This window comes from Typopeltis vanoorti, chromosome 2, assembly GCF_054136105.1.
Source record: "Typopeltis vanoorti isolate ZY-2024b chromosome 2, IOZ_Tvanoo_1.0, whole genome shotgun sequence".
In the NCBI taxonomy this organism is placed as follows: Eukaryota; Metazoa; Arthropoda; class Arachnida; order Uropygi; family Thelyphonidae; genus Typopeltis; species Typopeltis vanoorti.
The window spans coordinates 32,233,931-32,247,140 of NC_143550.1; the positions used below are offsets into that span (position 1 = coordinate 32,233,931).

The 13,210-nt window shown below is 33.8% G+C and overlaps 1 protein-coding gene across 1 annotated transcript in view; it reads right to left on the reverse strand.

Annotated features, from left to right (window-relative positions):
- LOC150108907 (muscle calcium channel subunit alpha-1-like) overlaps positions 1–13,210 on the reverse strand; it is a 1,617,925-nt gene that overhangs the window by 1,075,699 nt on the left and 529,016 nt on the right. Inside the window, exons 13-15 of the mRNA XM_090414483.1 lie at positions 12,134–12,294; positions 6,176–6,401; positions 5,800–6,010 (exon numbers count right to left, since the gene is read on the reverse strand). Coding sequence (XP_090270609.1) covers positions 5,800–6,010; positions 6,176–6,401; positions 12,134–12,294 — 598 coding nt within the window. The remainder of the gene's footprint in view (positions 1–5,799; positions 6,011–6,175; positions 6,402–12,133; positions 12,295–13,210) is intronic.

Consider the following 13,210-nt stretch of genomic DNA (forward strand, 5'->3'; position numbering starts at 1 on the left):
GAAATAGAAATAGAAAGGCTTAATATTAAAACGATACTAAATGCAGCAGCAAATGAAAGCTTAGGAAAGACCAAAAAATTCAATAAAAGAAAAAACTGAAGATCTGGGATGATACAATCAAAGAAATAATTAAAAAGAAAAACAGAAGCCTATCACAAATGGTTAAGCAGTAAAAGATTAGAAGATGAAATAGAATATAAAAGAATAAGAGCCATAGCTAAAAGAGAAGTCAGAAAAAGACAGAGAATCATGGAATAAATTTGTTTCTAATTTAGAACATGATTTATATAAAATAAGACCCAATGTATATAAGATTTTGAAACACCTAAATGCAGATATCAAAGAAAACATAAAATTAAACACTGAATTAAAATTAGAAGAATTTCTAAATTACTACACAGAACTGTGGACAGACAAATATTTTAAAAAAGACAACTGGCAAACAATTAACGAAAATGAAAAGGAAATAACTGAAGAAGAATTAGAAATCAGCCTGAAAGAAACAAGAAACGGAAAATCACCTGGAGAAGATAAGCTAGGTTTAGAACTATATAAATATGCAGGAACAAGATTCAAAAAAAGACTCTTATTATTTTTAAATAAAATTTACTCAACTGGTATCCCCCAATAGAATGGAAAAAAGCAATTGTGATTCCTATCTTTAAGAAAGGTAATAGAGATGACCCTAAAAACTATAGAGGTATCAGTATACTAAATTCCTGTTACAAAATATATAGCAGAATCTTAAATAACAAACTAATGAAATATTCCGAAAACTTTATTCTAGAGGTACAGAATGGATTTAGAAAAGGACGATCATGTATAGACCCAGCCTTTTGCCTAAAATTAATAGTAGAGAAAAGAAGAGAATATAATTTAGAAACACATATTGCATTTATTGACTTTGAAAAAGCATTTGACAAAGTTAAAAGAAACATATTATTTAACATATTAAAAGAAAGACAAATACCAAATAATATCCTAAAAGCTATCACAAGTATATATGAAAATAATCAAATACAAATAAGATTAAATCACGAGCTATCATATACGAGAGAGATAAACCAAGGGGTACGACATGGATGTCCCTTCTCAGCAACTCTTTTTAATATCTACTTAAATGAAATAATAATAAAATGGAGTAAAAATTTACACCAAGGAATTAAACTTTCACCTACAGTTAACTTAAACACTCTCCTCTTTGCAGACGACCAAATAATAATTACAAATTCTGAAGATAACTTACAGAACGCTATTTCAAATCTAAATGAGATATCCAAAGATTATGGTATGATAATATCAACAGAAAAATAAAAAACTATGGCTTTTAAAGGAAAAGATCCAGCAAGAACTAAAATAGTAATAGATAACAAGATCTTAGAACAGGTGAATTCATTTAACTACCTAGGATGTATGATCACATATGAAAATGAAAAAGATATAAACGTAAAAATTGCAAAATATTTAAAAATAACAGGTGTAATTAACTCTATATTTAAACCAAACCTAGTTCAAAAACCAACCAGGCTAAAAGTATACAATACATTAGCCTTACCGGTCTTAATGTATGGAAGCGAAATCTGGACAATAAAACAAAAAGACAAACAAAGATTAAAAACAGCAGAAATGAAGTTTATGAGAAAAACTGCAAAGTATACCCTATTTGATCACAAAAGAAACGAAGATATTATGAAAGAATTAAACCAAGAACCAGTAATAGAAAAAATTAAAAAATATAAAAATAAATGGATGGAACACGTTCAAAGAATGAAAACAGAAAGATTACCAAAACAAGCCTTAAAGTACAAGCCATTAGGAAAAAGAAAACCAGGACGTCCGCTTAAATGATTCAACGATGACTTCTAAGGCCGGAACAGGCCATGCTAGGCCTAAATCCTTGATACATATGATGATGAAATTTTTTAATCTTCTTCTTTGAATATTTGTGCTCAGACTGCTATGATTTGGAAGCATTCCTTCTACCACAGAAGAAACATTTTTTAGAACTGATTTGAGTTCTGATTTGTGATGGGTTGCTCAGTGTCGTATCCGCTAATTTTTTGGCTGTTGTACTAACATCTTGTGTTATTACTCTGGCCATATTTCCAGAACTGCTACATGTGTGTTCCTGTTTTTCAGAAATTAGTGATCTATCACTGACACTTGTCCAGATTCTACCTTTGCATCCTTTGTTTTTATTTTCACATCGCCAAAATTGAATTGAACCTTTCTTATCAATCTTGTCTTTAACATAAAGATACCCATTCCAAGCATATTTTTCCTTGTCTCTTTGACTTAATATTCTTAAATTATCCATTTCTGAAGAATAGAAACAAGAAATATAAATATAAAAATAAAATTTTAAAAAAAGTTTTCACTATTGATATAATTAAGAATTTTTCAGTACTATTTGAAAAATAGTATTGAAAAAATTCAATATTAATAGTGAAATATTTCTATACTTCTATATAATTGTACTTAGCAATTGTTTCATTTGAGAGAGATAATCAAGAGTTTGAAATTTATTTAAATTAATTTAGATGTCACATATATAATTTAGTATACGATTAAGATTATAAATTTTGAATACATACCTTTTATTTACTGAAACTTGTTCTTTGTACGTGGTAACTGTAATGTTGACACAAATATCGGAAACAATGTAATAAACAAACAAACAACTAGTCTTATTGTTTAATAGAAGTCAAAATATCTTGCGCATGCATATTAAACTAAATAACTGCACACAAAATGCCCAAATGATAAATTGCCAAACAATACACCTTACGCAGTGAAGCTCAGAAATACTTCTTCAGACAATACAAATAAACTTAATTATAAGCAAGATTTTTCAAATTTTATGTTTATACCATAATTCTATGGGTAATTTCAATATAACTTCAATACAATTTGTAATTCTACACAATAAAAATAAACTTAAATAAACTTAATTATAAGCAAGATTTTTCAATTTTTTTTGCTTATACCATTCTTTTAACTCATTTTTACCTGGTAATAGATCAACAGAATAGAACTGCATATTTCATCTTTTATTCCGTCGCCCAGTTGACTGTGTCCCGGAATATCAGACAGAGGTAGGATTATGCATTGGATAGCCAGGGTGCCTCCTAAAGCATTACATAGCATAAGTTTTATGCTATGCTAACTAAGGGCAGCAGAATCACTTTACTACAGTATTCTCAAATTAACACACTGACTACAAACTATGAAATAATTTGTAGTTGGCAGTCTGCTGCTGGATGGCCACTACGAGTTATCTCGTAGTGGTCGGAACGATGTATGATGGCAACTACGATTATTCTCGTAACAAATACGTGCTATCTATACAGTATCTGTGGCAAGTCCATTCAAAACCTTGATGGTGGTGGGAAATGAAACAAGTTGTAAATAAAATGGATTTATTCAAAAAATAAAAAAATATTCACATTTTTAACTAAAAGTTTTCTAGTAGCAAAAAACAAGGTAAATGAAATGGATTTATTCAAAAAATAAAAAAAATTCACATTTTCAACTGAAAGTTTTCTAATAGCAAAAAACAAGGCAAATGAAATGATTTATTCAGGAAATGAAAAAACATTCACATTTTCAACTAAAAGTTTTCTATTAGCAAAAAGCAAGTTATATAAAATATTTTATGCATGATATTTCTTGAAACATTCTTCCACAGATAAGGTTGGTTTTTCTTCCCAAACTAGGCAAAAATATCTCGTTTTTCACTGGCATTTATAATATGAGATGATTCCTAGTTGGGGGTATGGAAGTACCACTTCTTTCAGGACACCAACTACAAGATAACGCGAGTGATGTTTTTTTTTAAAAAAAAAAATCATTTTGTCACAAAAAGTATCAAAAAATCAAAATTCTTCATTTTCCTATTGAATAAAGTAGTTCACACACCGTGGCGTCTGAGATCAGACTTGACAAACCCCCGTGGTAGTCAACATGTTAAAGGAGGTTCTTTGTTACCTATGTTTAGCAGGCTCTTAAAGTGAATTATTCACCCTTTATGGAGCATACAGAATAGTTCTATACATTATATATATATATATATATATATATATATATATATATATATATATATATATATATATATATATATATATATATATATATATATCTCCAAAAATGACTAGACATGGTATCAGTAACTTTGTGTTGAAAGTTTTTCCGCTTGGTTATGCTATAAATTAAAGATGCCAAGAATATGACTTCTTGGCATCCTAAAAATAGAATATGTACCATGGGTCTTGAACAAGGGCACTTTCATAATTTGTTATAATGAGTAAATTTGCTCTACAGTGTTTGTAGGTTTGAGTGTAATTGTGGATAAAAACAATAGTGCAACTGTTAATTTTTAGATTTCATTTTCTTTAAAAAAAAGAAAAAAAACTATGAAAGTAAACTTGCAACCTGGTTATACTTTTTTATGCCTATATTGGAAAAATTGGTAAGAATTCATATACAGAATAGGGAGGAGGAGGGCAATATTTTTTATGCAAGCCAGCATGGATTTGTTAAAGAGTACTCATGTTTTAGTAATCTGGAAACCTTTTACAACAGAGTAACAAGAGCAATGGATGAGGGTAAGGAATATACCGTAATTGTTTTAGATTTTTTCCAAGGAATTTGACAGGATGCCACATGACAAGCTGATTTTTAAGTTGCAACTTATAGGTTTGATGATTGGCTCTGTGAGAGATATCACAAAGTTACATATGGGGGAGGTTACTAGTGGAGTTCCACAGGGTTCAGTCCTGAGATCGTTACTGTTCAATCTTTATGTCAATGATGTAGTCACAGGACTACAGGAAGATTTTCAGTTGTTTGCAGATGATGTGAAGCTTTGGAGGATTATTAGTAATATTGCTGATGTTTTGACTCCTTGAGAGGATCTGAATAAGCTGGATAAGCTGGAAAAGTGAACAAGGGTGTCAGTTTAATGCAACTAAATAGAAGGTTTTAAAATTTGAGACCCACAGAGGGAATGTTTTGTACTCACTTGTTGAGGTAATCCTGGAAGAAGTGGAGGAAGCAAGGGATCTTGGGGTGATTGTGGATAGAGATTTCAAGTTCTGAGGATATATTGCATAGGCTGTGAAGACATCTTAGAGAATTGCTGCAATGTTTTCATGAGACTACACTGAATTTCTATGCTCGGATTTGGTCACTAGATTTGAAGAGGATGAAGTAGCCTTGGAGAGGGTGAAGAGATGGATAACAAAGATGATATCGGGACTGTACAATGTTGATTATAAGGATAGATTGAGTGTATGCAGACTGCAGAATTTGTGAATAGAAGACAAAGGGGAGATACTATCGAGATTTTTAAGCTGTTGAAGGTTTATTATTATGTTAACACTAATGAGATTTTTTCATATGGTAGAACAAGGGAAAGGAGCAAGGATAAAAGGCCATACTTTGTCCAATATGTAATATACCTGGAAGTTGCAAATGCGAGTGGTGAGTAAAAGGGTAGGAAGTAAATCTCCATGCTCCTACCACTCTCCATGTTTTGCATGGAGAGTGGTAGGAGCATGGAATTCATTGCCTGAGAGGGTGATAAACATGTAGACAGTGGATGAGTTTAGGGAGCGGTATGGTACACTCCTATAGTATGGTACACTCACATAGTGTTGATCTTCCACAATGAGTCTTATGACTTCATAGAGCTCATGAAAATAAAAAAAATTAATTTCAGAAAAATATTTTGAAATTACTTTAAATATAAAAAATAAAATGTAATATAATATGTAATGTACCTAATTTTATTATACCTACCTGAAATACAGTTAACAGTGATTGCCAAAAGGAATCAAAATTACTTCTTGGCTTATCTTCATTACTATTGAAGTTAAATTTCCCTCCAAACACTTGCATTCCTAACAGGGCAAATATAACAATAAAAAGAAATAGAAGTAGTAGTAAACTGGCAATGGAACGCATAGAATTTATCAAAGATGCAACAAGGTTTCTCAAAGAAGACCAATACCTGTTAAAATAAAATAAAATACTATTTTAGTTCATAATGACAAAAACATGAAATACCAAAATGTAATGAGTAAATAATAGTAAAATACAAAAATGCACAAGCTTTTCAGAACTACAAATATGTAAATAAAAAAAAATAAATTCAATAACATTGCACTTTACTTACTTTGTCACTTTAAAAATTCGAAGGAGTCGCACACAACGCAATACAGAAACTCCAAGTGGTGGCATAATATCTGTATAAGTTAGAACAGCTTCTAATACTGAACTAATTACTACAAAACAATCAAAACGGTTGAAGAGAGAAACAAAGTATCCTTGAAAACCCAAACTGTACAACTTTAACAGCATCTCAAGTGTAAAAAGTACAACAAAAAACATGTTGGCAATTTCTGTAAAAAAAAAAAAAAAGAGAAAGACCATATAATTTTCTGATTTTCAATCTATATCAAACCATTTTTAATATATTTCAATAATGCAATTCTTAACAAAGAAAACATTGAGTTGGCACCATTTAAAAATATATATTTACTCAGTTTATAATTTCAGTCAGTGATAAGAGAAATAAGAAAATGAGAGTATAAGAAAATTTGTGCTATAAGACAGTTTAAAGAGAATAAAAATGGAAAAATATCATTCATACAGTGTTTTTAAATTTTGTTGCCTTTAACTTTCAAGTTTATCAGATATACGTTCTCAAGAAAATTCTTATAAACATGCATGCTTATACATTTTTTTTCCATATGTAACATTTATGGACTACCAATAAATCATTTCATCTGGCAACATTCATGTGATTATCAATAATACACTTATGTTTCTATCATACTTTTTTCATATACTAGTACGGGAGAACATACATGCCAGTGTTCAACTTCTAATGATGAATCTTTGGACTCCACGGAGGGTTTGGAAGTAATACTAAAATCAAGTTTCACTTTACTTTGTGTTGCTTGCTTGTGTGTGTGTGTGTGTGTGTGTGTGTGTGTGTGTGTGTGTGTGTGTGTGTGTGTGTGTGTGTGTGTGTGTGTGTGTGTGTGTGTGTGTGTGTGTGTGTGTGTGTGTGTGTTGCAATATATGTACTCACTCCCTGATGATGTATCCATGATTGAGATGAAATACTGGAAGGATTAAACAATTATTTAATTCTTTCTCTGTGTTGTTTTCTCTTCATTATGCCTCTAACATGACAAACCATGTAATGCTCTTGCCAAGTTTGTGAATTCATGTAATAATTTCACTTGGAGTGCAACATTTGGTAAACAGTCAACAGGTTCAAATATAATATGAGAGATGATGGATATTTATGACACATTATTAAGGATAATAACTGATTAGGAAAAATTACTTATTTTGTGAGGATGTCTACTTGCTGCCTTCAGCAAGCAGATAATTTCATGAAAACAAGTAAAAATGTCTGTATAGTGGAAGTAACAACAAAGTGGCAGAAATGAAAACAAACTAAATGCTAGCCTGTACAGTTCCTGGTTTTGAATATTCACTTTGGCTAATGAAACTGCTATCTATGTAGGTAGGAGGAGGAAGAGCTTGGTAATGCAGCTTTCAGGAAGAACCAGATTTGCATTTATAATGGAAGGTAAAATTTCATCATTTTCATCAATTATTACTACACACCTTCAAGGGATATACAGAATACTATGATTAAGTTTATATTGTAACTGGCTATCAAAATTTTTCTTTGAATTAATCTGTTACTTGCTGGATCTCCAATAATGTCAGAACTTATAGTTCAGCCTTCTAGCTGCATCAATCCGCCTACATCTTGGTTATCCTGTGAATCTTTTATTTGCCATCCTGGCATCAAACACCTATTCTACTAACCCATTTTTTCTCATGCATTTCTAAATGCTAATAATGCATAATTCCTTTCTACTTTTTTTTTTTTTATGTAGCTCCCACCCATGAAAGGATTCTATAAACCTATAATGCTAAAAAATAAAAATAATAATAATAATAATTATTATTATTATTATTACTATCTTTGTATATTTTCATTTATTTCTTACATAGTCTGGAAATCCTGCTCTAGAAACCAAAGAGAGAACTATTTCAAGCCTCCAATAAGCAGGTTAGGTAGCCTCGCACTAGACGATGAAATTCATCTCTCACCTAAAGACAATTATTTCACTAGATTTCTTTATTCTGTTGTCCATTTCCATATTCAATTTGCCACTTTTATTAAAAATGTGCTTAAACAGCTGAAATATTTACAGGTGCTTCAAGTTCACCATTCAGAAGGCAATTCATGTTTTCCATGTTCCTGCAAATTTTTATAGTTTTTGTCTTGATGATTTCTAAACCAAAATTTATTATAGCTGCTATTCAATGTAATTAAAGAATCCACAAGATGCACTTAAGAGTATAATATCATCTGCATGAAGTAAAGCGGTGAATTAAATATTTGCAATTTTGATAGCAGGTATTGCCACTTTCCTTCATAATGCGTTCCAGATACCAACAGTCCCCAACTTACGACAGGGTTCTCTTCCCATGATCCTGCTGAAAGTCAGAAATTCTCATATGCTATATGAACCATGAGGATATGGCAACAACTGCCATGCCTGAATGTGCTAATAATAATTAACATCTGAGCATTACTAATAAGTAATCCATAAGTAATGAGTAGGGAGTGAGATGTCTTTTTATTTTATTTTTTGTGGCATGGATACCAAATATCCATTCCCATGGTGGAATTTGAATTCGCATAAATGCTCTCCAACAAATAGGCTGTGGGTTCAAATATCACTGTGGCCATGGATGCTAGTGATTACCTTTAGCTGGTAGATGTGGTTCATCACCCTATGTGAGACAAACTCCCTGCCTGTTGGTGGCCTGATGTGGCTTGAAAAAAATTCCATGCTTGGTCGAACTATTTTAAAATAACACAAAAATACAAAAAAAAAAAAATTTAAAAAAAGGATTTTAAAAAATCCACGACCTTTCATGGGCTAGAAACACATTAAAAAAAAGTACTTATCCATGAACTAGCTTACTTTCCCTTCTCATCTGCCTCAGCTTATAGAGTAGCCTTCAATATGATATTCAGTCAAATGCTTTAGCAAAGTTCAGTAATATTATTATTGCATTTCCCTTATCTAACTCATCTGTAACTTTATTATAGCAAACATTTGAAAAAAATACCTTCCTTTAATAAATTAACACTTTTCATAAATAGGCACAATGACTTCTTTAGTGTTATACATAAGTATAAAAATAAGAAAGCCATAAGGGAGAATCATATACAGTGTGATATTCTTAGACTTTGCAAAAGTGTTTCATAGATTACCACATGATAACTTCGTGCACAAGCTGCAGAGGATAGGAACAGACAATATATTGGTTAGATGGATCAGAGACTGGCTCTCTGAACAATACCAGCAGGTTGTGTATGATGGAGTAGTGTCTCAAAAAAGAAGGGTAACCAGTGGCATGCCTCAGGGTTCTGTTCTTGGGCCCCTGCTATTTAACTTGTTTGTTAACAATATATCATGTGGACTGACTGGGGATCTTCAGTTATTTGCTGATGATGCAAAGTTGGGAAGTTGGAGAAGGTCCAGAGATGAGTGACTAAGACAATATCAGGAGTTTGGAATGCTGGCTATGGAGAGAGGTTGAAGAGATGTGGATTGCAGAGTTTAGTGGATAGGAGGAAGAGAGATGATATGATAGAGACATTTAAATTAGTGAGCATTTTATCAGATTAATCCAGAGGGGATTATAAAAAGAGTATAAGGTGAGAGGGGAAGAACCAGAGGTCATCATTCCTGGAAGTTATGTAAAAGTGTGGTGAAGAAGGGTGTGAGGAGTAGATTTTTTGCATGGAGAATTGTCAGTGAATGGAATGCATTATCAGAATGTGTTGTTAATGCAAGGAGTGTTAAGGAACTTTAAGATTCTGTATGATAAATATGTTGTCAGTTGAATGAACCTCCCATGATGAGTCTGTTGACTCCATGGAGGATGTAACAATAATAAAGTTTTCATATGACTGTATATGGAATCTGAGCAACTCTCTCTGCTCAGCCTGCCTGGGAAAGTATATGCTAAGTGCTTGGAAAGAAGGTGCAGGAGCATAGTCGAGTCAAAGTTACAGGAAAAACAATGTGGCTTTTGTCCTGATAGAAGCACAACTGACCAAATCTTCACTTTAAGGCAAGTATTTGAGAAATCTTGGGAATATGCCAAGAATGTCTACACATGTTTTGTAGACTTGGAGAAGGCATATGACCGGGTTCTTCGGGATAAGCTTTGGCAAGTAGTACAGGAGTATGGAGTAGACAGCCAACTATTAGCTGCCATCAAGTCGCTGTATGAATGCCCGGAGTTTTGCGTCTGAGTAAACAGCACAAAGTCTGAATCTTTCACAGTCTCTGTTGGTCTCCGCCAAGGGCGTGTTCTGTCACCCCTCCTTTTCATAATATTTATGGACTGGATTGATGGGTACAGCTGAGGCAATGAGTATGTCAGAATTGGAAGATGTAGCATTGGATGTCTGCTTTTTGCAGATGACCTAGTTCTGCGTAGCTCTTCCATAGATGACCTCCAGAGGACCCTGGATAGGTTTGTAGCTGTTTGTGCAGAAGCTGGAATGAAGATCGGTGTGGCCAAAACTGAAATATTTGTGGTCTCAAGACAACCATCCCAGTGCACTCTACATGTGAGTGGAGTCCCACTGAGGCAGGTGGAGAAATTTAAATACCTTGGGTCCATATTCACGAGTGATGGAAAGTGGGACGTAGAGCTAGATACTCAGACTGGCTCAGCAAGTGCAATATTGTAGGAGCTTGGCCGTTCGGTAGTATTGAAACGGGAGTTAAGCCAGAAGGCAAAGCTAGCTGTCTTCAATACAGTCTGTCCCCATCCTCACCTATGGTCATGAGAGTTGGGTAATGACTGAAAGAATGCGGACACGAATCCAAGCGGCTGAAATGAGGATCCTTCGAAGGGTTGCGGGGCTGACAAGACTCGAAAGAGTCAGAAGCTCTGCAATTTGGGAAACCCTCAACTGTTGCTTCTCCGTGTTGAGAGATCACAGTTACGTTGGTATGGCACCTGGTCAGAATGCCACAAGAAAGGCTCCCCCAGCAGGTCCTCTTTGCCAAGCCAGAGGGTGGGAGGCCACGTGGAAGGTCAAGGACTCGCTGGATAGATTATATTCAAAACCTTGGGAGTCCCACCAGAACACCTGAGCTTGGTGGCAGAGGATTGTGACCATTGGAAGTTCCTCTTGCAGCTGCTGCCCCCACAACCCAATTAGGAAAGGTGGGCCTTGAAGATGTATTTATGTATGTATATGGAATATTGTGCTCATATCCAAGGGGGATGAGGGAAAGAATAGCACGAGCACAAGTAACAAGATTATAGTAAGACTATGAAATTTTGGATTAAGGAAATATAGACTATAAATCCAAAAGAACAGACAAAAGATAGGAGACATGATAAAAACATACAAGCTGGTAAAAGGGTTTCTTGATGAAGTAGAAAATTTCTTCTAAGAGGAGAAGATTTTGCAAGAATATGAGGGATAGATTTTTCTTGAGTTGGACAATGAACATATGGAATTTGTAGCCAGTGGAAGCAGTGAGTGAATCATCTGTAATGAGTTTAAGCAGAAGTATGATAGGTATCTGTTGCTGTTGTGATTTAAGTTAGAAACAACTAAGGAACATGAGATTGTATTATTTCTGTTAACTGTGCGTTCTTCAGCTAGTTTGTCTATTTTGTAGGATGAATGGTGATATGTGAGCTGGGTGAGCTACCTATAATGGGTGTCCATGTAACAAACAAAACAACAACAACAATAATAATAATTTGAACTGGGAGACAATATGAAGAAATGAACAAATTTGATCCATAAACTTTTGTCCTAATAAATAGTTTTGAATAACAATGCTTCCCTCTCTCTCTCTCTCTCTCTCTCTTAAACTTGATTATTGTAGATAAAACACACTTAAGCCTCAAAAGAATGCATAAAAGAACACTGACCGTGGTATATAATCATATGCTAGTGAAGTGTAAGGCACACATAAAATTTCATTATATTATAAAAGTTGTTTAATCCCATCCATTTCCATGTAAGAATAGCATGATGTTTAAAGCATACCTTGAAAGTAATCTAACCATGGAGGCTGACTGTAATGTTCAGAAGCAAGAGTAAGAGTATTAAGGAATACCATTACAATAACTATCCAATAAAATGCCTGTGATTTGACCATCTTTCGACAAGTTCTTCTTAGCTGACGATTGTGTCTGGTTAGTTGCTTACTGAAAAGAAAAGGTGCAAGAATTTATTATAAAGATTTTAAAGAGTCAAAATAAACATGTGGAAAATAGTAACCATAAATTATACAAAAAACTATCATACAGCAGATAGCAAAAGTTTTTTTTTAAAAAAAAAAAACTCTTTTGCAATAGAAGTAAAATAAATTTAAAAAAAAAACATTTGAAAATTAGTGAACTCTTGGGTTCGTGGTGCTCATCTCTGGAACTTGAAAGGATCTCATGTGAGTCAACTGAAAAAGCAGTTTCTGAAGGGAGGGATAATCATATAGATAATGAAGAGATGTAAGGAAGTAAGAGATGATATCAAAGAGCAAGAAAGTGGGATGAGAGAGGCTGACGAAGTGCTTGCAAATGGGAAGATGAGTAGTGTGAGAAATGACAATGGGAATGCAAAATGGAAAGAGAAACAGTCAGGGAGTCAAATGGACAGGAAGATAAGGCATAAGGACAGGAGATGCTGCAGGTAGTAGTGAATATTAGGGTAGTTGATATAGAACAGCTAACCCTAACATTCATTAGGGTAGTTTTTCCAGAAATGAATTCCTGTTTGTCTATTTACAAATGCCATGAATATTATTATTATTATTATTATTCAGGCCTCCAAGGAGTCAAAAGACTCATCGAGGGAGGTCCTTCCTAAGACATAAAGTCTGTCAAGACTCATCGAGGGGAGGTCCCCCCCTGAGAAACACAAAGTCTATCATACCACTCCTTAAACTCACTGACTGTTCTCGCTCCCACCACTCCATCAGGCAATGCATTCCACGGCTCAATCACCCTCCACACAAAGAAACCACTCCTTACCCTCTTGCTCACAGTTTCCTTTCGTAACTTCCAGGGATAGCCTCTTGTCATCACTCCTTCCCGCTGTTCAACCAAACAAAAGAACTCCCCAGTG